Source organism: Laetiporus sulphureus (genome assembly GCF_001632365.1).
Source record: "Laetiporus sulphureus 93-53 unplaced genomic scaffold LAESUscaffold_9, whole genome shotgun sequence".
NCBI lineage: Eukaryota > Fungi > Basidiomycota > Agaricomycetes > Polyporales > Laetiporaceae > Laetiporus > Laetiporus sulphureus.
Genome location: NW_024468518.1, coordinates 621,193 through 642,342, shown reverse-complemented (window position 1 = coordinate 642,342; position 21,150 = coordinate 621,193). Strand labels below are relative to the sequence as shown.

General features: G+C 56.2%; 7 protein-coding genes across 7 annotated transcripts; 3 read left to right on the top strand and 4 right to left on the bottom strand.

Annotated features, from left to right (window-relative positions):
* Positions 1-267: 267 nt before the first annotated feature.
* LAESUDRAFT_648165 (FAD dependent oxidoreductase) lies at positions 268-2,076 on the top strand (the record flags this gene model as incomplete). Its single annotated transcript, XM_040904090.1, has 4 exons — positions 268-581; positions 639-939; positions 1,070-1,185; positions 1,242-2,076. 4 exons carry the CDS (start codon positions 268-270, stop codon positions 2,074-2,076), a joined length of 1,566 nt encoding a protein of 521 aa, XP_040766758.1.
* Positions 2,077-2,226: 150 nt separating this feature from the next.
* Positions 2,227-4,906, bottom strand: LAESUDRAFT_570008 (general amidase). Its single transcript, XM_040902997.1, has 12 exons — positions 4,825-4,906; positions 4,712-4,768; positions 4,332-4,632; positions 4,118-4,277; positions 3,949-4,061; positions 3,748-3,890; positions 3,316-3,692; positions 3,220-3,266; positions 2,974-3,144; positions 2,697-2,848; positions 2,495-2,637; positions 2,227-2,388 (listed from the first exon to the last, which is right to left on the bottom strand). Exons 3-12 carry the CDS (start codon positions 4,602-4,604, stop codon positions 2,249-2,251), a joined length of 1,719 nt encoding a protein of 572 aa, XP_040766757.1. The 5' UTR covers positions 4,605-4,632; positions 4,712-4,768; positions 4,825-4,906; the 3' UTR covers positions 2,227-2,248.
* LAESUDRAFT_569529 (uncharacterized protein) lies at positions 4,707-5,665 on the bottom strand. Its single transcript, XM_040902996.1, has 3 exons — positions 5,028-5,665; positions 4,825-4,951; positions 4,707-4,768 (listed from the first exon to the last, which is right to left on the bottom strand). The coding sequence occupies exons 1-2, from the start codon at positions 5,419-5,421 to the stop codon at positions 4,866-4,868; spliced, it is 480 nt and encodes a 159-aa protein (XP_040766756.1). The 5' UTR covers positions 5,422-5,665; the 3' UTR covers positions 4,707-4,768; positions 4,825-4,865.
* A 244-nt stretch (positions 5,666-5,909) lies between these two features.
* On the top strand, positions 5,910-8,790 carry LAESUDRAFT_757192 (uncharacterized protein; the record flags this gene model as incomplete). Its single annotated transcript, XM_040912271.1, has 3 exons — positions 5,910-8,076; positions 8,126-8,720; positions 8,772-8,790. 3 exons carry the CDS (start codon positions 5,910-5,912, stop codon positions 8,788-8,790), a joined length of 2,781 nt encoding a protein of 926 aa, XP_040766755.1.
* Positions 8,791-9,776: 986 nt separating this feature from the next.
* Positions 9,777-16,457, bottom strand: LAESUDRAFT_570116 (beta and beta-prime subunits of DNA dependent RNA-polymerase). The gene is made up of 14 exons (XM_040902998.1): positions 16,163-16,457; positions 15,913-16,111; positions 15,789-15,850; positions 15,013-15,258; positions 14,640-14,960; positions 14,335-14,581; positions 14,094-14,271; positions 13,957-14,036; positions 13,877-13,898; positions 13,771-13,818; positions 13,655-13,715; positions 10,160-13,598; positions 10,093-10,101; positions 9,777-9,971 (listed from the first exon to the last, which is right to left on the bottom strand). Exons 1-14 carry the CDS (start codon positions 16,247-16,249, stop codon positions 9,856-9,858), a joined length of 5,115 nt encoding a protein of 1,704 aa, XP_040766754.1. The 5' UTR covers positions 16,250-16,457; the 3' UTR covers positions 9,777-9,855.
* A 248-nt stretch (positions 16,458-16,705) lies between these two features.
* LAESUDRAFT_675568 (ubiquitin binding protein) lies at positions 16,706-19,477 on the top strand. The gene is made up of 6 exons (XM_040905597.1): positions 16,706-16,806; positions 16,857-17,023; positions 17,076-17,295; positions 17,355-17,622; positions 17,676-18,283; positions 18,339-19,477. Exons 1-6 carry the CDS (start codon positions 16,749-16,751, stop codon positions 19,184-19,186), a joined length of 2,169 nt encoding a protein of 722 aa, XP_040766753.1. The 5' UTR covers positions 16,706-16,748; the 3' UTR covers positions 19,187-19,477.
* A 241-nt stretch (positions 19,478-19,718) lies between these two features.
* On the bottom strand, positions 19,719-20,597 carry LAESUDRAFT_723320 (uncharacterized protein). Its single transcript, XM_040908393.1, has one exon. The coding sequence runs from the start codon at positions 20,359-20,361 to the stop codon at positions 20,062-20,064; it is 300 nt and encodes a 99-aa protein (XP_040766752.1). The 5' UTR covers positions 20,362-20,597; the 3' UTR covers positions 19,719-20,061.
* Between the last annotated feature and the right edge of the window lie 553 nt (positions 20,598-21,150).

Genomic DNA, 21,150 nt, shown 5'->3' with positions numbered 1-21,150 from the left:
CGTGCGTTGTCTTTCAAATGAAGTTTCGTAAGGAGCCGCCATCAATTGCCTGTGCCAGGTAAAGATTAGATCGATCCTGTGGCTTTGATCATTGTGGCAGAATGTCGTCCAAAGCATCCGCGTTGTGTAGCATAAGCTCAAATTCTGGGAGACAAGTCCTTCCGCAACTACAACGACCACGCTGTGAGACCTGCTTCAAGCTTCTCGCGGCCGCTTCCACCCCCTGAGCACTCTCAGCACTTGCTCCCCACATCCTACCTGCTCATCATGGGCAACATTGCCTCCAAGACCCGACTTTTCATCGCAGCGATACTCTCCCTCCGCAAGACATATGATGAACTCGACAAGCGGATTCAAGCGCCCCCCGGCATCCCGGTTTCCAACCCAACCTTGCCGTTTTGGACAGTCCCTCCAACTACGATTCCTTCGGGCGATGGCGGGCTGCCGGAGCATGCTGATGTTGTCATTATTGGATCTGGCATTACTGGCGCGTCGGTTGCGTACAGCCTGCTGGAGAGGAATAGCGGTGTGAAGGTGCTGATGCTCGAGGCAAGGGATGTGTGTTCAGGTGCTACCGGTCGGTGCGTCAGCGGAACAATATCAGTCACATGTAAAATCTCATTAGATCACATTATCAGGAATGGCGGTCACATCAATCCGCCGCTGTATCACGACTACAGCCAGCTGAAGGAGAAGTTTGGCGAAGATGCAGCCAAGCAGACGATTAGGTTCAGACTTGCACACTTGAAAGAAATGAAACGAATCGCGGACGATGAGGACATCCTGAAAGAATCACAATTCCGCGACACTGAGCATCTCGACGTGTTCACCTGCCCAGACACCTACGCCAAGGCGAAGGAAAATCTGGCAAAGTGGAAGACCGACATGCCTGAGGAGGCTGGCAGCTTTGGCTTTTGTGATAAGACCGAAGCCATCGAGGTATGTGTTGTACCTTGTTTCAGTGTGCTGCGAACCACACAACCAGGCAGTCGTCCCCGCTGCGCTATCGTAGACGACTGCCTGGCCGTCTAGTCTCGTCAAATATCTGATTGCTAAAACCTCTCGACAGAGATTCCGTCTATCCGATGAGACGGTTGGCTGCATCTATGGCGCAGGCGGTGCGATCCATCCGTACAGGTTCGTCACGTCCCTGCTGGCCAAACTCGTCAAGCGGTATCCAGACAGGTGAGCCATGAAGATGACGCTTACAGCAGCACCGTAGTCCATTGACAACCGGCCAGCTTCCAGCTTGTGGTGCATACACCATGTACAGCGATCGCTGCGCCGAGAAATACCACTCCGTACTACACCGTGACCACACCTCGTGGCACGCTCACCGCCCCGCACGTCGTACACGCAACAAATGGCTGGTGCTCACACCTCCTCGAGCCCATGCGCGCAAAGATCATCCCCGCTCGTGGGGGAATGTCCGCCCAGCGACCCGGTACGCTCCTGCACGGCTCGACGCTCACTGGCGGGCGCTCCTTCGTCTTCTACCGCGGCGGCACGGGCTATGATTACCTCACGCAGCTGCCCACAGGCGAGCACGAGCTCATGTTCGGTGGCGGCTGGGCGCAGTCGTGCGATGGCGGCCTGCCGGACATCGCGATCACGGACGATGCAGTGGTCAACTTCCCCGTCGCGGCGCACCTCGCAGGCGCGCTTCCGCTCTACTTTGGTTTGGAAAACTGGGGCAGCGAGGTCGTCCCGTCGGGGGAGCAGGACGCGCGCTGGGGCACGGGGCGTACGAAGGCGACATGGAGCGGCGTGCTAGGGATCTCGACGGACGCGCTACCGTGGGTCGGCCGACTTCCCGCGAAGGTCTCTGGGCGCGCGGAGCCACCGCCGAACGCGAAGGAGCGCGCACAGGCTGGTCTGGCCGCGCCGGGGGAGTGGCTCGCGGCGGGGTACTCGGGCGAGGGCATGGTGCACGCGTGGATGAGCGGCAGGGCGGTCGCGCAGATGTTGTTGGACCGCGAGGAGGAGGTGCGCGCGTGGTTCCCGGACATTCTGCGGGTGACTGAGCAGCGCTGGAAGAGGGCCCGCGTCGACGATCTCTTGGCGCGGTTCGTGTAGGCCGCGCTGCTCATGCGACCGTACCGTCATCCCGCCCTCTAGATCGTTCTATTTTGGAGTATGCTGTATCGTATCTTTGCCGACTGACTTTTTCTTACGGCTTTGCTAGGGTATTTCATTCGGTCTGATGTAATGCTATACTTATCATACACGTCCGGATGTACATTCCCGTCTACTTCATATCCTCCTTCGCCTTATACGCCTTCAGCGCGCGATCGACGACCTCGGTCATCGCGAGCACGCCTTCCTCCTCGAGCGTCCGCCCAATGAGCTGCAGGGCGACGGGCAGGCCATGGAACAGTTGCGGATCGTCTGCACGCAGAATGATCAGCATGGACGCGCCGGATCAACGCACAGCCGTAGGCAGATCAGGAGCAGGCAGCACAAGGAACAAGGAACGGGGAACGCGGGCACGCACACATCTTGTAGACCGCCTCGTCCTCCTGGTTCCGGAACGCGTGCGCGGGCTGGACCGCGTCCAGTGCTGCGTCGACGTAGGTGACAGGGAATACCGCCGTGGTCAGGTCGAGCGTGTTGCAGAGGGTGGTGTAGAATGCGTCGCTGTGCGCGAACGGTCAGCGTTATCAGCGCATCAGGATGAGCAGGCCGCTGGAACGTACGAGTTGCAGCCGTGAGGACACGCCGCGTACGGCGCGACGGGGCTGATGATCGCGTCGACCGGGCGCCCGGTATCCGTGCGGGCCACGGTCGCCTCCCAATGGTCCAGATGGCTCTTCCTCAACGCGCGCTTCTCCCTATGCAGTTGCCAGAGCTGCGGAGCGGCGAGCGAATCGCCATTCAGTTTTCCTTATTCGTACTATGTTCGAGACTCGAGCCCGGACGAGCGGGTACACGGTGTGTATGACGGGTGTTGTGATGGGGAAGACAGACACGCACCTCGTAGGCGGAGAGGTGCCGCCGCTCGCCGACGACCGTGCGTGCGAAGGGCTCGTCGAGCGCGTATTCGTGCGCGTCTGTGTCTGGGCTCATCGTTTGTATGAGCGGCTCGCCCGAGCGCGCGCACTCGGTCAGGTAGTCGTGTGCGTCGTCTGCTGCGAATATGCGCTCCTGGAGCCATCAGAGTCGTGAGCACATCGACGAGAATGAATAGGGAAGTGTAGTTGCGTGCTGTCTGGGACGTACCGTATTTTCGTATATCTCGAGGTGCCGGTGCACCTCCCAGTCAATCACTGCATATACCTCAGCGTACGACCCGACGATGCGCCATTTGCCACTCACCCGTGTGCCCGGCCGCCTCCAGTGCATCCTTGACCATCCGCATCGCCCTAAAGAGCGGCGGATGCGGCTTCACCACACCATTATCCCACATCACGGCGACGCACAGCCGTCCCCCAACACCACCATGTTCGCCGAGCGCCTCCTCCTTCCAACTCCACTCCTTCCGCACCGCGAGCGGGTCACGGCGCCAGGGCTGCGCGTCGATCACCGCCTTGGTGAAGACGCGCAGCGCGGGGAGCGAGGAGGCCATGGGCCCGAGGACGGAGGAGATGCTCTCCTGGCCGTCGGCGGCGTTCAGCGCGTTGCAGTAGGGCAGGCGCTCGTAGGACGGGCGTAGGCTGTACAGGCCGCAGAAGGCGCTTGGGATGCGGACTGAGCTGAGAGAGGGTGAGCGTGAATGGGGCTTTAGTTTGGGTATTGGGAAGCGCGCACCCGCCGATGTCGGTGCCGACGCCGAGTGGGCTGCCGCGCAGCGCGAGGAGCGCGCCCTCGCCGCCAGAGGACCCGCCGGGCGTCATGTAACGGTTGTATGGGTTCGTCGTGCGCCCGAAAACATGGTTGTACGTCTCGCCCCACTGCGCAACCCTCCCCATCAGCGTGCGTGCATGTTGCTTTTATTGAGCAGGCACGTACCAAGAGCGTTTGAGGGACGTTCGTGCGCACAAAGGGCACCGCGCCGAGGTCGTAGAGGATCTCGACGAGGACACAGTCCTTCTCTGCGACGCGCCCGATCCACCCTGCGTATCCTGCGAGAGCGCGTCATGAGAGATTGGCGGACAGAGAGATGCGTCGCACGGCGCACCCATGATGGTCTCGAGGCCCTTGATAGGGAATTGGTCCTTGAGGCTGATCGGGAGGCCGTGTAGGGGTCCTATTGGCTTGCCCGTCGCCTTGAAGTATTCATCGACCTCCCTTGCGCGCGCGAGTGCGCGGTCGACGAATATTTCTGTGAGGCAGTTCGTCTATAGCATACACGTCTTATTATCGGTCATGAGGTCCAGCCAGAAAACGCGCACAAGCTGGTGCGCGACGATCGCGCGTTTGTAGAACGCGGTGGTGACCTCGACGGCGGACCACTCGCCAGTGCGAAGGCGCAGGAGGAGGCGCTCGATGTCGGTTGCGGCGTCGGTGATCTCAAGTTCGCGCGCAGAGAGCAGGCCGCACGCAGCGGGCACGCTGAGGACGTTGCGCGTGGACGAGGGCGGGAGCGCGATGCGCCACTCGGGAGGAATGGTCGCATCCTGCGCGGCTTTGCGCGTGACGCAGAGCGTCTTCCAATCGGAGGACATGGTGGAAGTAGAATGGGAGGGAAGGGGACTGGGAGGCCGGTGTGACAATTACGTGAGAGACGTTGAGATAGGAACTACGCCCTAATAACATATTGACTAGTACGAACATGGTATACACACATCTAGCGAACGTGAAAACAATTGCTAGCCTGCCAGTATGTGACCTGCAATGTGGGTCAATATCAGCCACCCGAGATGAGAACGGCGCTCAGGAACTCACGAAGGGGCGACCTCCACGGGGAGGATGGCAAGCGAATGATGTCAGCCGCAGCTCGTCCCGGTTTGATGGTCCGTGTATGCTGTGGACGACTTTGCGGGGATACGTACGCACACAAGGCCAACCATTCCTTTGGGAGTGGTAAAGTACACACGCAGCATCAGCGATCGTCGAACAGCATCGTATCGAGTTGCCAGGGAGCGCACCAGTTTTGAATAGAATTGCGCGCATCTCGATTGTCCTGCATTGATTTCGGATCAATGGCCCGCCTTGCTGGAAGAGGCGGGACAAAAGGAGGGGCGTAGGAGGGCACACGCGTCGAGCTCGCATGGAAGGGGAACGTGCGCATCTTCTAGCGGACCCGGGCGAGCGCGAGCACGTTGATGAAACAGATGTTCCGAGCAGCGAGCGCGAGTGCACCGAGAATGGCCAAGGTCTCCAATTGCGTCCGTGTGTGACCAATCGAGATTCCTCCCTCGCCCGCCCGCACGTCTTTCTGCGCAGCGACGGCCATCCGCATATAAAGTAGCGGTCGTCGTCGTCGTCGACGACGAGCAGAGAGCGAATAGATAGCGCAGATGGTTGCAGAGGAGGGATCATGCGGTCTGGTGACCGCGCGAGAAAAGACTGTTCTCGGCAGCGATGCACTCGCAGCCTAGCTTCCCCCACGACGTCGCCCCCGCAGCGAGAGCAACGACGACGACATCGAGCTCGCCATCGCGCAGAACGGCGACGAACAGGCGAGGAAAAGTCGGGAGGTGTTTAGGCGTATTTGCTACGCAGTCGGATTGGCCGGGCGCCTGGGAGACTCTGGTTTATCTGCTCGCCCGTTTGCGGTCGCCGTCGTCGTCTTCAGCAGCCGAGAGCTCGTCGCTCGCCTCCTCATCACCGCCCTCCTTATTTCCCTCGTTAATAAAACCGCCTGCCCCCGTCCCGTGCGTGCGCCCGCTCGCTCTCCAGACGCTGCTTCGCTCACTGATCTCCATTTTGCTTCCGTGTTCGCTGACGACGCCGACGATCCCGACGACCCGCTCTGATCTTCCCCCATCATAGACAGGCATCCCGTTCTCTGGCCCCAGCTGCAGTCCATGGCCGTTCTCGCGCCGCAGGACTGGCATCCTCCTAGAGATCACACCATGGACGCCGCCCCTTCTGCGCCATCAGCGACGACCACCACCACAACCGCCCCCGCATCTGCTCCCAACCCCGCCGTCCCCCGCCAGCGATCATCCCCGCCCAATGACCCCGGCCCCAACATGGCCCAGCAGCAGCCTTACCCGTACCCGGTGCAGCAGCAGCAAGCCGGCTGGTCGTCCCCGCCGCCCCAGCAGTTCTACCCTGCCTTTTACCAAAATCAGCAGGCCTACTCCATCCACGCCCAACAGCAGATGCACCCCCAGAACGCCTACTACGATCCTGCCAACGCCCAGTTTGCCCAGTGGGCTTATCAGCAGATGATGTACAACGCCCAGCAGCAGGCCCATCAGATGTCCCACGTCCCTCCGCACATGGGCCAGTCGCCTTCTTCTGTCGGCTCTCAGCGGTCTCGCGGGTCCAACCCGCCCTCCGCCGACTATTTTGCGCTCAATCAGATGCCGGGCTTCAGCCCCTTCCCCAGCGGCACCCCGCCTTCGCATCCCGCGCAGCTGCCCCAGGGCTATCTCGACCAGCAGCAGGGTCAGTACCAAGGCTTCCACCCGTATCGCCGTCCCCCTCGCTCAGGTGGGAGCTCGCACGACGGCTCCTCGCAGGCCGGCGACTGGCGCGCCGGCCCCCAGCAGATAGACTTCCATCCCCCGTACGCCCGCTCCGATGCCGCAGGTTCCTCGTCCTCTGTCAATTCGGGCTCGAGTCATCAATCCGGCTCACAGCGTCCACGCACTAACAGCACGCAGGGCTCTCCTGCCGGTGGCAGCAGCAGCGGGGTTTCGAGTCATAGTCACAACCATAGTCATCCCAAGCCTCCTCCCGGAAGCAGCAGCAACAGCAGCAACGGCCACGGTCGCGGTGGCAGCACTACTTCGGTGACCTCGCAGGGTTCGAACGCGCCCTCTCCGCGCATGCACACTCGCACAGCGTCGAACTCATCGTCCAACGCCTCTGCGCCATCCTCGCGACCATCTGGCGGTGCTGCCAGTGCATCCCCGGCAGCAGCGGCAGTGGCGAACCTCCGCAAGCCATCCCCGCTCTCGCAGGGCACCTTCACAGCCGCTGAGAAGCGTATGTCGCGCGATGACAGCGACCTCGCTGCCATGCTCGAGCCGATCCCCAACGCACCTGGCGTGCGTAGCGGCGGGCTCAAAGGTCGCCTTCGGCGCGCGCTCTCACTTGGCGCGAACGCGACCTTGCTTGAGGAAAATGAAGAGGAGGACCACAAGGGCTCGCGCTCCGCCGTCGCAGGCAGCAGCTCCAATGCAGCCGATGATGCGGAGTCGACGGCCACCGTGCAGAAGAAGAAGTCTCGCTCGCTGTTCAACTCGCGGCTAAACCGTTCGACGGACAACATCTCTCTTTCATCGACCATGTCTTCTGCGTCCATGGTCATTCGCAAGCTTGGCTCGATCGGCAAGCTCACGCGCCGGAATTCACTCGCAGGTATCACGTCACTATTTAAGGACAAGAAGGACAAGGAGGAGGAGGACAGCAGCAGCGGCAAGAAGGGTAAGAAAAAGAAAGGTGAAAAAGCTTCTGTTGCGGAGGCGAGTGTGTCGCATGCAACTGTTGAGCTTGATCGCGCGGACTGGAGCGGAAATGTCGACCTCGCTGGACTCAGTCCTGCTGCCCAACTGGCGCGACAACATACGCTCAAGAGCAACGCAGAGGCGGCCGCCAAGGCCAAGGCAGAGCAGGAAGCTCGCGCTCTGGCTGCCGCCGCTGCTGCGCAAGAGCAAGAGCGCGCCGTGCCGCCCACGTGGGAGAAGAGTACCACCACCTCTCGACATGGCGAGGTTGCTCCAAACAAGCTCGGCTTTGGCAAAAAGGTTAACGAGGAGGGCATGCGTCTCGTCGTCGAGGAAGACTCGGATAGCGCAAGCGATGGCGGGCACGGCGTGGGCTACAATAATAACAGCAACAACACGGAGGGCTGGGAGGATGACGAGGACTGGGGTGAGGCACAAGAGGATGAGGACATGACGATCCGACAGGATCTGGATAACACGAATCTCGATGGCGCTGACGACATGGAGCCGTGGGCAGTGAACGTGCGGCGGAGTATCGAGAAGGCGCGCCGGCCAGCAAAGGGCATCCTGAAAAGTGAGTCTTTCAGCTGTGCGTGGTCCGGAGCTCATCGTATTTATTTCAGTGCGCGCAGACGGGACGGGCTATGAGCAGGACGCATATCTTCAGCCGAACTCTGGGTTCACGCGTGTGCGCTCAAATTCGTACGACTCGGCACCCTCGCACCCTGCAGAGCTCGGGCCCCTGGCGCGCATCCCTTCGCCTGACCCGGATCACATCGACGGCCTGCACAGACACACCAGTCCGCATGGTTCGGTCAACGGACACTCGTCACCGGGCTTTATTCCGCCGCTCTCGTTCGAAGGTAATGGCCTCACGCTAGAGTCGCCGAAGGACTCGGACGCCAGCAGCGTGCACTCGGCGGTGCATGAGAAGACCCTTTTCAGTCACCCCAACTCTTCGGCACCCGCACTTTCCACATCGTTCTCGTCGCCGAACCCGCCGACATTGTCCCAACGATCAGCGACGGCACCCACGAAGCGATTGGCGTTCGCGTCGAATCTTTCCGTATATGATACGTTCCCTTCAACTGTTTATGACAGACGAAGCGAGCCTGCGACTTGGAGTCGGCTGACGCCTGCGCTGGCACAGCGGATCAAGGAAGAGCTCAATTCGTATAAGATGGAAGAAATGGAAGTCCATGCTGCTAGTCGGGTCCAGTGAGTGAACGTCTTGTTATTTGACCATGGCGGAGCTAACGAGCGTTCTAGCACCCAATTCTTTGTTTAGGTCAGACATCCATGCGGACCACGGTCCATTCTTCCTTTCATCCTCCTTACGAAAACGTAAAACGTCAATGCTTCTTCCGTTCAATGTGCCATGTCGCTTACATCTCATTGCCGTCGAGACGCCCCCCTTGTCGCCCCAAGTCGTCGTCACTTGCACCACCCTATTCGCACATGCCAACGGTCCACGCAGTTCTTGGATCAGATATTCGCGGTTCTCGATCTCACCTCAAGTTATAGTATACCCCATCAATCCCTCATGTGTAATACTATGACACATCGTCGTTCCGATCCCTACGTACATGTACGCTGTGTCGTACTTATTGCCATCTCATTCCTTAGCACTCACATGGACCTTTATGGCGGTGTGCCCATCATCATAACTAACTGTGCGTTAAGCACATGCTTTCTCGTAATCATCTTGATCGACTGGTACTTCTTCCTTTATCCTCATACAATGCGTACTTAGCTTCCTACTTGACCGTATGGGATACAAGGTAGACTTTGCACGAAACACATGTATGCCGACCGATGAGCGTTCTGAGCATCTTCATGCAGGCGAGGATGGTATGTTATCACGCAGGGGATATTACACAAACTGCGCGGGCAGTAGTCGACATAGAGCACGACTAAAGAAGACATACGATGCGCTACTATTCTACAGGCTTGCGGGAGAGAGCTGATATAAGTGTCGTGAATGATAGCAGAATCAAGAGTAACTACAGCGTTCCAAGTGAGATAAAGAACGACTGCTGCAATGACCGACAACAGCGTTTAATCCCACGACGGGGAAGTGGTGTAGGAATGGCTGTGCTTGCTGGTACCATTCTGCTGCTGCGCAGGGCTGGATGGTGACCACTGCGGCGAGGTCGGACTGTACGCCGGGGACGCAGGTGCTGCAAGAGGATTGGTCAGCTTACGACGAGCAACGTCAGCGAGGTGTATGACTTACAGTACGCGGGCGCTGCATGAATAAGAAACAGCGGTCAACACATATTTTGTTTCTTGTAGACTGGGACACTTACAAGCTGGGGAATAAGCTGGTGACGTTGGGGCTAGGAAAAGAAAATCAGTATAGATGTACAGCAATGCGCCGTATGTACAACTTACAATATTTAGGAGAAGTCGGCGAGGCAGGAGAAGTCGGGGAATATTTCGGAGACGACGGGGACATTTGCGCAGGGGCTGTGTAATCGTCAGACATGGTCGAACGGCTAGATAAATCAGGACACTTACAAGCTGAATTGGGAAAGGTAGTGGAAGACTAAGTTAATCACATCTATGCAGCAATTAATATGAGACGTACTTGGTGAATCTGGAGTAAAAGCAACGCATTAGTCATAAATTGCTTCACGAAAAAGACGAAAACTTACACCGCGGCGAAGCAGGGCTGAACGATGGGCTCGTAGGGGAGTACCGCGGGGATGTCGGACTGAATGATGGGGACTGCGGGCTATAACGAGGCGACGTGGGGGAGAATGATGGCGACGTAGGAGAATACCGGGGACTAGTGGGCGAGTATCCTGGTGACGTGAGGTTCAGTGCCGGAGACGTGGGCGAGTACGTTGGCGAAGTCGGCCCGCGCCCACGATCGTAGAACGGCGACGTCGCGTATGGAGAAGTGCCGAAAGGTGACGTTGCCCCACCGTACGGCGACGGAGGCACGTAGGGAGATGTCGGGGAGTAAACGTTGGGAGAGCTGGGACTGTAACCCGGAGCCGCGGGCGACATACTTCCAGCACCCATCGGACTTGGACCATATGCAAGGTAGGAGAAGCTCGCCGCATCCTCGCCACCATTAACGGCAAGAGGGGAGAATGCGGCAGTCTCGCCCTTGAACGACATATCCTGCGACCACATCGGAGAATTGCTGTCGTATGGGGTCATTGCGACTTGACCCGGAGTCATGCCTCCCTCGACTTGAGCGGCCATCATGCTCTGGACCGGGAGGCGATGATCAACGATGACATCCTTGAGCATATCAATATCAAGAGCGACGTCGAACGCTCCGGTTCCCATTGGTGCCATCTGACCGAAGATGACATTTTCCGCGATACCATGGCAGTCGTCCCTCTCGCCCACTGCAGCAGCCTCCATGAGAATCTCGACAGTCTCCTCGAAGGAACTCCTCATGAGGGCACCAGTGTCAGCTCGATTTATACCGTGGCGTGTGATGGCCATGAGCGTTCCACGATGTGTCATCAGATCGCAAAGCAGCGCAAGGTGTCGGTAGTTGACATATGAACCGTCGAATTCGATGACACCGCGCAACTCCTTCATGATTGCTGCGCGTGCTGCTTCAATACCGAGGACATTAAAGACCTCCACGCAGCTGTTCGAGTATGTCCTTGTGAAATCGACTCCATCAATGCACATCACCGTCTTCAAGTTGACACCATCAGTTTCCAGCACCCACTCCTTCTCCTGTTGCGCCTTGATGCTTCCCTCCTCCGTGATGAAGACCTTGTCGTGTTCGAGCAAGAAGACACGTTGTATTCCAGGAACTCCGCGCAGGCTGATGGAGTTCAGCATCGTGTTCTCCAATTGCCGCAGGAAGATATCCTCCTCAACGGTGTCCATGCCGTCTTCATCCTTGTCCGCACCACCGAGCACACGACAGCGAATGATGAGCTTCTCGGAATTGTCTTCACTCCAGATGACGAACAAGTCGGTCTTGAAACTTTCGGCAATGCGTCCAGCAACATAGGACATCGTCATTTTCCGGTCAATCATCTTTGCACGATCCAATTCCAGTCGGAGTAACCAAGGAGACTGGAGGTGTAATTTCTGCTCGACCTCCTCATCAGGGATGGCGAAGAACGATTCGACGAAGACTGCATCCTCCTCGATGATGGTAGAGCTCGGGTCAGGATCGTACCATATCTCCACAGCCGCCGTGACTGTACGTAGAGATGTGTAAGCCAGCTCCTGTTGAACACTGTGGGCAAGATCCTTGTCCTTCGCAAGCTCCGGCTTGAGATATACGGAAAGGGACGGTGTCTTGATGTTGTTTGCCACGTTGATGATCTCCTTCAAACGAGGGACACCAAGCGTCACGTTTTTACTGGAGACACCAGCATAGTGGAAAGTATTCAACGTCATCTGCGTCGCCGGCTCTCCTATCGACTGGGCTGCCAACGTTCCACACATTTCGCCAGGATGAGCGAGCGATTGATTGAACTTGGCCTCAATCTCGCCAAGCACCCACTCAAACGCTTCGCGATTGAGGTGGAATTTCTCCAAAACTCTACGAGCTGCGAATGTGGCGCGGAGATGCATGCGAAACATAAGCGTGGCATTCTCTTGAGCTTCTCGACTGATATTTGAGTTGCCTCTCACTACCACCAAACGATTGACGAGTTCTCGCACGGAATCAATGATGTAGGAAGGTTCGAGGTCGCTAGGTTTCCGGCGGTCGATATGGAAGATCTGAATAGCGTTCTGCACGATGCGCTGCAAGTTCACGGGCAGGTAGTGAGGAACATTGGGATCCTGTCGACGGAATATGAATTCTCGCAGATTGCGGCGATCCTCCACCAGTTGCGTGAACTCCTCATCCAGCTTCGCCTGAAGCTCCAGCGAGCTATCATCAAGCCCAGCCTGCAAAACACCAGGGAGGAAACCGCCCGATGGATCCGTAACGTCAACTCGATAGTTGTGCTCGAACTCCCGATTGTTTAGAGCGAAAGTCTCGATGTTCTGTCGTTCGATGAAAGCGCCATCCATGCCGTCTTCGCCATAAACGAACTGGATAAGGTCGCCCAGTGAGTTTCGAACCGTCCCGTCGTAACACACCATAACATCCTCCAGCGCCTTGACTAGCCGACGCTGAATATAACCAGTTTCGGCAGTCTTGACGGCTGTATCGATCAAACCTTCTCTTCCAGCCATTGCGTGGAAGAAGAACTCCTGTGGGGTCAACCCGCGGAGGTAAGAGTTCTCTACGAAACCTCGTGCCTCGGGGCTAAAATCGTCCTTGGTGAAGTGAGGAAGCGTTCGATGCCGGAAACCAAAAGGTATCCTCCGTCCCTCCACGATCTGCTGGCCGACACAGACAGACATCTGCGAGATGTTGATGAAAGAACCCTTGGAGCCCGCAACCACCATCTGCTTCACATTGTTGTCCTCCTTCAAATTCTTCTGCGCATATTGACCGTTCTGATCACGTGCCAAGTTGAGCTCTCGCTCGACCCGGCTCTCGAAGGACTCTCGGATGGTCATCCCAGGAGCAGGCTTCAAGCGATCGTGCGCCGCGTCATCGATGGCCTGCGCGACATTCTGCTTCCGGATCTGAATCTGCTCCTGGATGTGCTCCATGGTCTTTCGATCAGCGATCGTATCCCCAATGCCGATGCTGAAGCCATTATGGAACAACCAGTAGTTGACCACCTGCTGGAGACCTGTGAACAACGTCCTGGTCGCCTCGGGGCCCTTCTCACGGAAGCACACGTGGACGAGGCCACCTTGCGATGCACCCACGGTCTTCTTCTCCACGACGCCGAAGATGATCTCGCCGTTCTCGATGTTCATGCCATCATCAAATACCGGATTTGATGACTTCGGGTCGGGTGACCTGAAGATATTGATACCACGGGGAATGCACATGCTAAGGATCTGCTTTCCAGTCCAGAGCGGCTTCGGCTTAATGATGGCGGGTATAGGGACCGAGCCATCCCAGTCGGGAACCCACAAGAGGATGTTTTGCACTTGTGTCCAGTCCAGGAAGGTGTCACGGAGAGTGAACTTTCGAACACCGCATAGCGTGTCCTGCACGATTCCCATGACTGGCTTGTTCGCCTGCGGAGAGATGATCTGGGCAAAGGGCGGACATTGAATACTGTACGTGCATAGAATCAACCACGGCTAACCTGTCTGGGTACCCATGCAATCTGGCTCAACTCCGCACGCGTCTCCTCGCTCTGCGGTACGCTTGCAACAACGTCTATCAATCAAGGCGATAGGACGGTAGCCTTGTCATACTTACTGCATGTTCATCTCGTCACCATCGAAGTCGGCGTTGTACGGGGGAGTCCTTTGCGAAAGGTCGTCAGCACACAACATTTGACTCGTCCTTCCTCGATTCAACTTACACGGAGAGGTTCAGCCGGAAGGCTAGAAGGAGACCACGTAAGACACATGCAAGAAAGTGGGGATAGATATGCAAACTTACTAGAGTACGGCATGAGCTTCACACGATGGCTCATCATACTCATTTTGTGCAGACTAGGCTGTCGGTTGAATAGCACGAAGCTATTTCATAAGCGTAAGCAACAGTGCAAGAGCAGAAGTGAGTTGCAGGATACTCACTCTCCATCCTTCAGATGCCGCTCGACGATCCACCCGTACTGCAGGAATGCATCCGCACGCTTGTTATACCTGAGGTCTATCCGTTCGCCAGTGTCTCGGACAACGTAACGAGCTCCAGGATAGGCAGTGGGTCCATTCCGCACTAGTTCCTGCAAGTACGCAATGTTGTAAGGAGTCACTAGGCAAAGAGGCACATGAGGGGACGATGTCAACCACGATGAAAGCATGCGAGTCTACATACCTCGCTCTGGATACGTGAGGTTCATCGCGATGCTCTTTGGCACACCGACTTCGTCCAGTTCCAAATTGGGATCGCCAGTGATGACCGTACGCGCAGAGAAGTCGACACGCTTGCCCATCAGGTTGCCCCGAAGACGACCCTCTTTACCCTTTAGACGAGCTCGAATAGCCTTGACCGGACGACCAGACTTCTGCAGTGCTTGCGGAATGCCCGCGATATCATTGTCCATGTATGTCGCGACGTGGAACTGAAGACCATGTTGATCAGCTAAGTAAACAGATATGCCCCATCCCGTACATGCGCACCTGGAGCAATTGTTCGAACTCCGTGATAACATGCGCAGGCGCACCCTCCTGCTCGCACCTACGGACGTTCGCGGAAGCCTTGATGATGTCGCCCAATTTGTACGTCAGGTCATCTTCACTCCTCATGGCACCACCATCAACCGCAATACTGGGCCGAACAGGAGGAGGGGGCACAGGCAAGACCGTCAAGATCATCCATTCTGGACGCGCATATTCATCGGAGAGGCCGAGGATGTGCAAGTCTGAGTCGGAAATCTTCTTCAACGCAGTATACACCTCATGCGGTGGGAAAAGACGCTTATCAGGCTGCGACTTGGCTTCCTACAGCGGCCGTAAGTCACGAAACGTGATAATCAAATCTAGATCAGCAGACCTCGTCTTCGTCCTTTGATCGTTTGTATTGAGCGAAGAGCTTCAAGCCCTCTTTTCTGATAAGCGGCTGGACAGCACCGCAACCTCCATGGCCTTTCTTGGGCTCTTCAGGCTCGAGACCGTCGGTTTCCTCCCTTGGCTCGTCGGTTTCGCACACCATCTTTCCCTTGCAATAATTCCAGACGACTTGCATGCGAACTTTCGGGTCGCGAGCGTGCCTGATTTTGTCTGCAAAGGTCGAGTCCGACTTACAACGCGAAGTTCATGGATAACAAGATTTGCGCGATATTTTCAGGTTCGTGGAGATATGAAGGTTAGGACGTCAGCAGGAATGTCTACGCACAGACAGCACGACCACGTCGTGCAACATCTTCCGACTACCACAACACATGAAAGGGGGCTACAATATCGAGTATCAAGTGCAGGCCAGAGAACAAGCCACTCGATCTGCGTTACAGAGAGGGCTGTTTGGCCATCCATCTCAGCACGGGGCTCGACGAGTCCACGTCTGATACATTTTCGCACTCCTCGCTCAGCCCCCCATTTCACCACGCTGCCGCGTGTCCAACCAACACCAAGCGCTGCAATGGTCCTCGCGGCGATCAAGCGACCGAAAACGCGCGCGGACCGCACCTGGGTGGAAGAACGCCTCGATTGTCGAGAACTGACGCAGAGCGGGCTTGGGGTTCTCCATAGGGTTGGAGAGAGCCCCCAGAAAATTTGGGTGGTGGGGTGCGAAACGAGTAGAGGAAAGGAGACGCGACTCACGGTACTGGCCTTCAACTTTCCACAATTGACACAGATACACTCCAGAATCTTCTTTACTTTCACAATGAACCCTGCAAAACGTTTAGACCCCCCAGTCGAACGTCATTGGATTGAGGCAAAGTTAGCGACGTACCTGGATGAAAGACAGGTCTTGCCAGCTCGATGTGGCCAAAATGGCCCGGGCACTCAGACATTCCCTCGCCACAAGTCAAGCACTTGAAGTTCCTGTCTATTGTACCCATGCAAGGATCCATCAGGCCACCTGTCTTCAGCTTATGCGTCGTTTCATCCATGACTTCAGGGAATTCAATCTTAGCCACAGAGTACGCTTTCTAAATAAGGGGTCAATCTGATCATCCTTCAGCACGAAGACACAAACTCACGATCTCCTCGGGAGAGAGGATGCCAAATTGCACCTCCTTCACCTTGCGGACAGGGGCCGTGGAATACGCGAATTGATGACCAAGCATGGCTGCAAAAAAGACCAGCAAGGAGACAATACAAAGGGGTGCAGATGGGGCTGTGAAAGGAGAGGAATGGAAACAAAGTGCAGTATTTTATGACCTCGCGAGTTCTATGTTGACACCTAAGGTGTTTTTGACGTGTCCTGAGGCGTTCAGGAGGGTCTTCAGCGATTTTCGCGCGAGCCACGCAAGCTGAGTAAACTGATTCAAAGCCAGTCAATGTCGCCTAGAAGCTTTAGATAACGGCAGGCAGCGGCTCTGTCAGCAAGAGGGGATATCTAGACGAGCAGAGAGAGTCGGCGGACGAAGGCGGAGCAGAGCGTCGACGGCAATGGCGGTGGTTGCTGTACAACCCACGACCAGCTCGGGGCCGCACCTTTGTCACGCCTGAGCCCGAAATCAACACGTCGGTCACGATCTTAGTCACACTCCCACTGCGCGCCGCGCACGCCGTGACGCCACGCTTAGTGCATCCACCCCAGTCGCTTCCTCCTCATTACTTGCCATGACCTCGTATCTGAGTTCTCTCATCTGGGGCACGACGCAGGTCGACGATGCAGTCGGTGTGTATCTACCGTCATGCTTGTATGCATCTCGCTGATGTATCACATAGACAAGGCGACCTCAGAGCTGCTGCCTTCTGGCTCCGAGGACATCGCGCTCAACCTCGAGATTAGCGATCAGATTCGGTCAAAGTCCGTCCAGCCAAAGGATGCCATGCGCGCCCTCAAAAGGCGGTTGAACCACAAGAATCCCAACGTACAGCTGCTCGCTCTCGGTGTACGTGTGACGCCTCAGTTCGCGAGTCATGCCGTTGCTCATATCACCCTAGTTGACCGACACCTGCATAAAGAACGGCGGCGATGCATTCTTGGTTGAGATTGCGTCGAGGGAGTTCATGGATAATCTGGTTTCTCTGCTGAGAATGCCAGGACTGAATTTCGATGTCAAGAACAAGATCCTGAGGTTCCTTCAGAACTGGGCTTTGACGTTCGAGGGGAAGCCTAGTCTCGGGTATGTTGGTGAGGTCTACAAAATGCTGCAGCGTGAAGGTGCGTGATGATTCGTTGCTATGCTGCACGGCGTCAGCGCTGACTGCGATCACCGCCAGGCTTCACATTCCCTCCTCGCGATCCTGCTGCTACAAGCTCTGCAATGGTGGACACCCAAACTGCACCTGAATGGATAGACTCGGATGTGTGTTTGCGGTGTCGGACACCATTCACATTCACGAATCGCAAGCATCATTGCCGGAACTGTGGCCAAGTCTTCGATCAACAGTGTTCGTCAAAGACGCTCCCTTTGCCGCACTTTGGAATTACGCAGGAGGTTCGGGTGTGTGATAGCTGCTACACAAAGCTGAACAAGAAGGCGATCAAGTGCGTCTCCCCCTGGTATATGTAGCTGAAGAGCACTCACGCTGCCCACGCAGACCTCACCGTTCTTCGCAGAGCGTGTCCAGCGCACGTCACCGATCTGCTCGCGACTTTGCAGATGCAGAGCTGCAACGCGCAATACAACTGTCTCTCGAAGAAGTCGGAGCTGCAGGTGGTCGCAAGCCGGGCTACGTACCCTCTCCATCACCATGGCAGATCTCCGAGCCCCCATTGGTTGATCGCAAAACGCATCCCTACGCAGCATCCTCCGCTTCACAGCACGAAGAAGAGGATGATCCAGATCTCAAGGCTGCCATCGAGGCCAGCTTACGCGAAGCGAACATGCCAAGGCCCAGTGCTCCGATTGGAATTGAGACCCCATCGGCAGAGTCATCAGTATCCTATGCGCCGAGTTATGGTTACCCACAATCCTACCCGCCTTCAGTTGCTACACCGAAGCCGAGGGCGCCTAGTATCCCCAACTTTGACCTTGAGCCTTTGGAGACCGATGCTATCTTGACATTCAATCAGACGGTGGAACAAATGCAGACACAGGGAATTACAGATCTGACACGATACCCTGCAGTGACGGAGCTGTATGATAAGGCGAATGCATTGAGACCGAAGCTGGCTATGAGCCTGAACGATACTGATCGGAAAGAACGTGCGTGCATCTTTCTCCAAATATATGATTCCAGTATTCAGTTAGTTCGTCGCAGAACTCTTGAAGGAGATGCACGAGAAGCTGTCCCAGGCTGTCAAACTCTACGATAACTTGTTGACGGAACAGGTCTCGCGGCCAGCATGGCGAGCCGCGTCTACCGCTCCATCCGTCAGCTACCAGCAGCCGAACTCTGGGTATGCACCGCAATATATGACAGCGGAAGGCGGATACAGCCAATGGGTGGCAGAAGCACCCAGCCAGCCGCAGATGTCCCCCCAGATGCAGACAGGTCCTTACCGATCCGATCCATCGTATTTCGCTCCTGCCGCGCCGGAACAGCAGATGGTGGCCACAATCAGCGCGCCGGTGACATCGCCTCAGGCAGAGACATACCCTGGACAGCCGTATCAATCCCGACCCCCTCTGGCATCTCCTCAGCAATTACACGTCCTGCCGCCCCACGAGCTGGTTGGACAACCTAGTGCCGCTCCAGTGCCTGTGTCAATACCGCAATACGGTGTCCCTACACCAGCCTCTCCGAGCGCCGTCCCGTACTCACCGCCCGTCCCGCCTCAGTCTGTGCCGATCTCCATCCCCCAGCCGCAACAGCCTGCTCCCGCCGTCATTCCCTCACAACCACCGCCCCCTCAAGCTCCGCTCTTCAGGTCGAACACGGTGGCCTCGCATGCCACTTCATCGCAAGCGCCGCCGGCAAATCAGTACCTGGCGCGACACAACACCATGTCGCACGCACCACAGCAATTACAGCAACTTCAGCAGCTCTCGGCGCCTCCGCCGCTGCCCAACTTCCCCATTGTGCCCACGGCGGCCCCACAGGTGTACGATGCGTACGGTGCGCCGGTGGAGGCGGAGCGGAAGGAAGCGCTCTTGATCGAATTGTGAGACTTTCTACTTTAGACGTCACAGGTTCCGTGTATGTCGTATTCTTGCGTGATGTATGTTGTGACATGTATGCTCTAGCGGAGACTCGGACGCATGCAAGTGAGTCTGTGTTTATGTTCTCCAGGCTTGAGCTTGGAGTCCCTTAGGGAGCCATGAAAGTTGAGGAACGCAGCAAGATAATCGATCTGAATTTTTCAGGCCAGCTATACGACGTCATTAACATTCGGGATCATACAAGGGAGGTTCGCTATTTTATCACACACGCCAACCGTTGCCATCATTATCGGAAGCCCATATAAACGTTACAGTCTTCATATCAGAAGAACTTCAGTCCATCCATAAATTCCTCGACGTGCGATCAGTGTAACATGCAATCAGTCGAGCCGTTATTCGCCACAAGAACGGCTCAAAGTTCAAAATCATTAAGCATGAAGTGGAATATTTCCGACCGTGCGAGGTTTTGACCACTCGGCCACTTCGCAACTCCCACAAATTCACGCCGAACTTCTCTAACAACGTGTATAATTTATTCCGTACACTACAGTATAGTAAGCTATGCGGTAAGCTACGCTACGGTACAAGTGCGAGAGGCGGGCGCAATGCGCGTACGGTACAGTACAGTAGCGGGTACACATGCGGGGTATAGTACGTAATGGGTATCGTGTCTAGTGGCTACCGTGTCTAGCAGGTAATCGTGTCTAGCGGGTATTCTATGCGATGGGTATAGTACGAGAGCGGCTACCGTTACAGTACATATAAGACGAGAGACGAAGTACAATACGCTACGGCGATAGTGCTATCTATCATAATGCTACAATAATCTATACTAATGGTGCGTATCTTGATTCCTATACTACAACTACACTACAACTACACTACGCTGGACCTTGAGCTTGAGGAGCTGCGGGGGAAAACGTAAGCAAAGTCACCGAGAATAGAGAAAGAAACAGAAAAAAAGAAACAGAAACCCCGGAACCCTTGGTTCCGCCAGTTGCCCTTAACACCCTCTTGACATTACCCTCCACATCCACACACCACGACCCCCCCCTTCGGACCCCCGTCTGTTCGGGATACCCTGGAGAACCTGCCCTGGACAACCCGTCCAGGACTTCCAGAGCTGGGATATTCCCTGCCCTGCCTGGATCCCCGCGTCCGGGGTCACCACAGCATGACATAGATACATTCCGGTGCCCCAGATTCCCCTGTGCAGGGTCCTCTGAAGCAAATGTTTATCGTTTCTCATCCGCCTCTGAATTCCCTTCGTCCGGGGTATCCAAAGTCGAATGGTCGACGTTCCGCGATGTGCTTCATATTCCCTGCGTCCAGGGCATCCGAAGCTGGAACGTCTGCATTTCCATGTTGCACACTCTAGATTCCCGGGCTGAACGATTCTAGAGCGGATAAATATGAGGGATAGACAGAGAGCGCGATTGCATATGAAAAGAGACCGAAAGCGCGATAGCCGAGAGCATAGACGAGAGCACAACAGCTGGATGAGAGGAGAGTGCAAGAGCATGATGATGAGAGCACACGAGATCAGGACGATGCAAGAGCGCGAGACCAGGATGATGAGAAAGCATGGTGAGCAGAGCGCAGAGATAGCAGAAGCAAGTTATGAGGTAGAGATGCAATGATGTGACGCGAGGGTGCTGTCGATGAGAGAACCGCCGCCAAGATTGACAAGATGTCATGCCTTCGGAGCCAGTCAGCGACAACAACCGTGTTTGGATAACGAAATGACGCACCACACAACATACCAGCCGCTAGTCGACGAAGTCGCTGAACCACGAGACACGAGGTCCGCGAACAGCGCATAAGCCCGCCTACATGCACATGAGAATAACATTTCACCTGACGAACACATCAACAACGGGTTATGGGCTCTAAAATGGTGACATTGCTCACGATACCGACCACCAGCCACTGTCCCGCGAATTCGTCGAGTTGAGAGAGACGCGAAATTC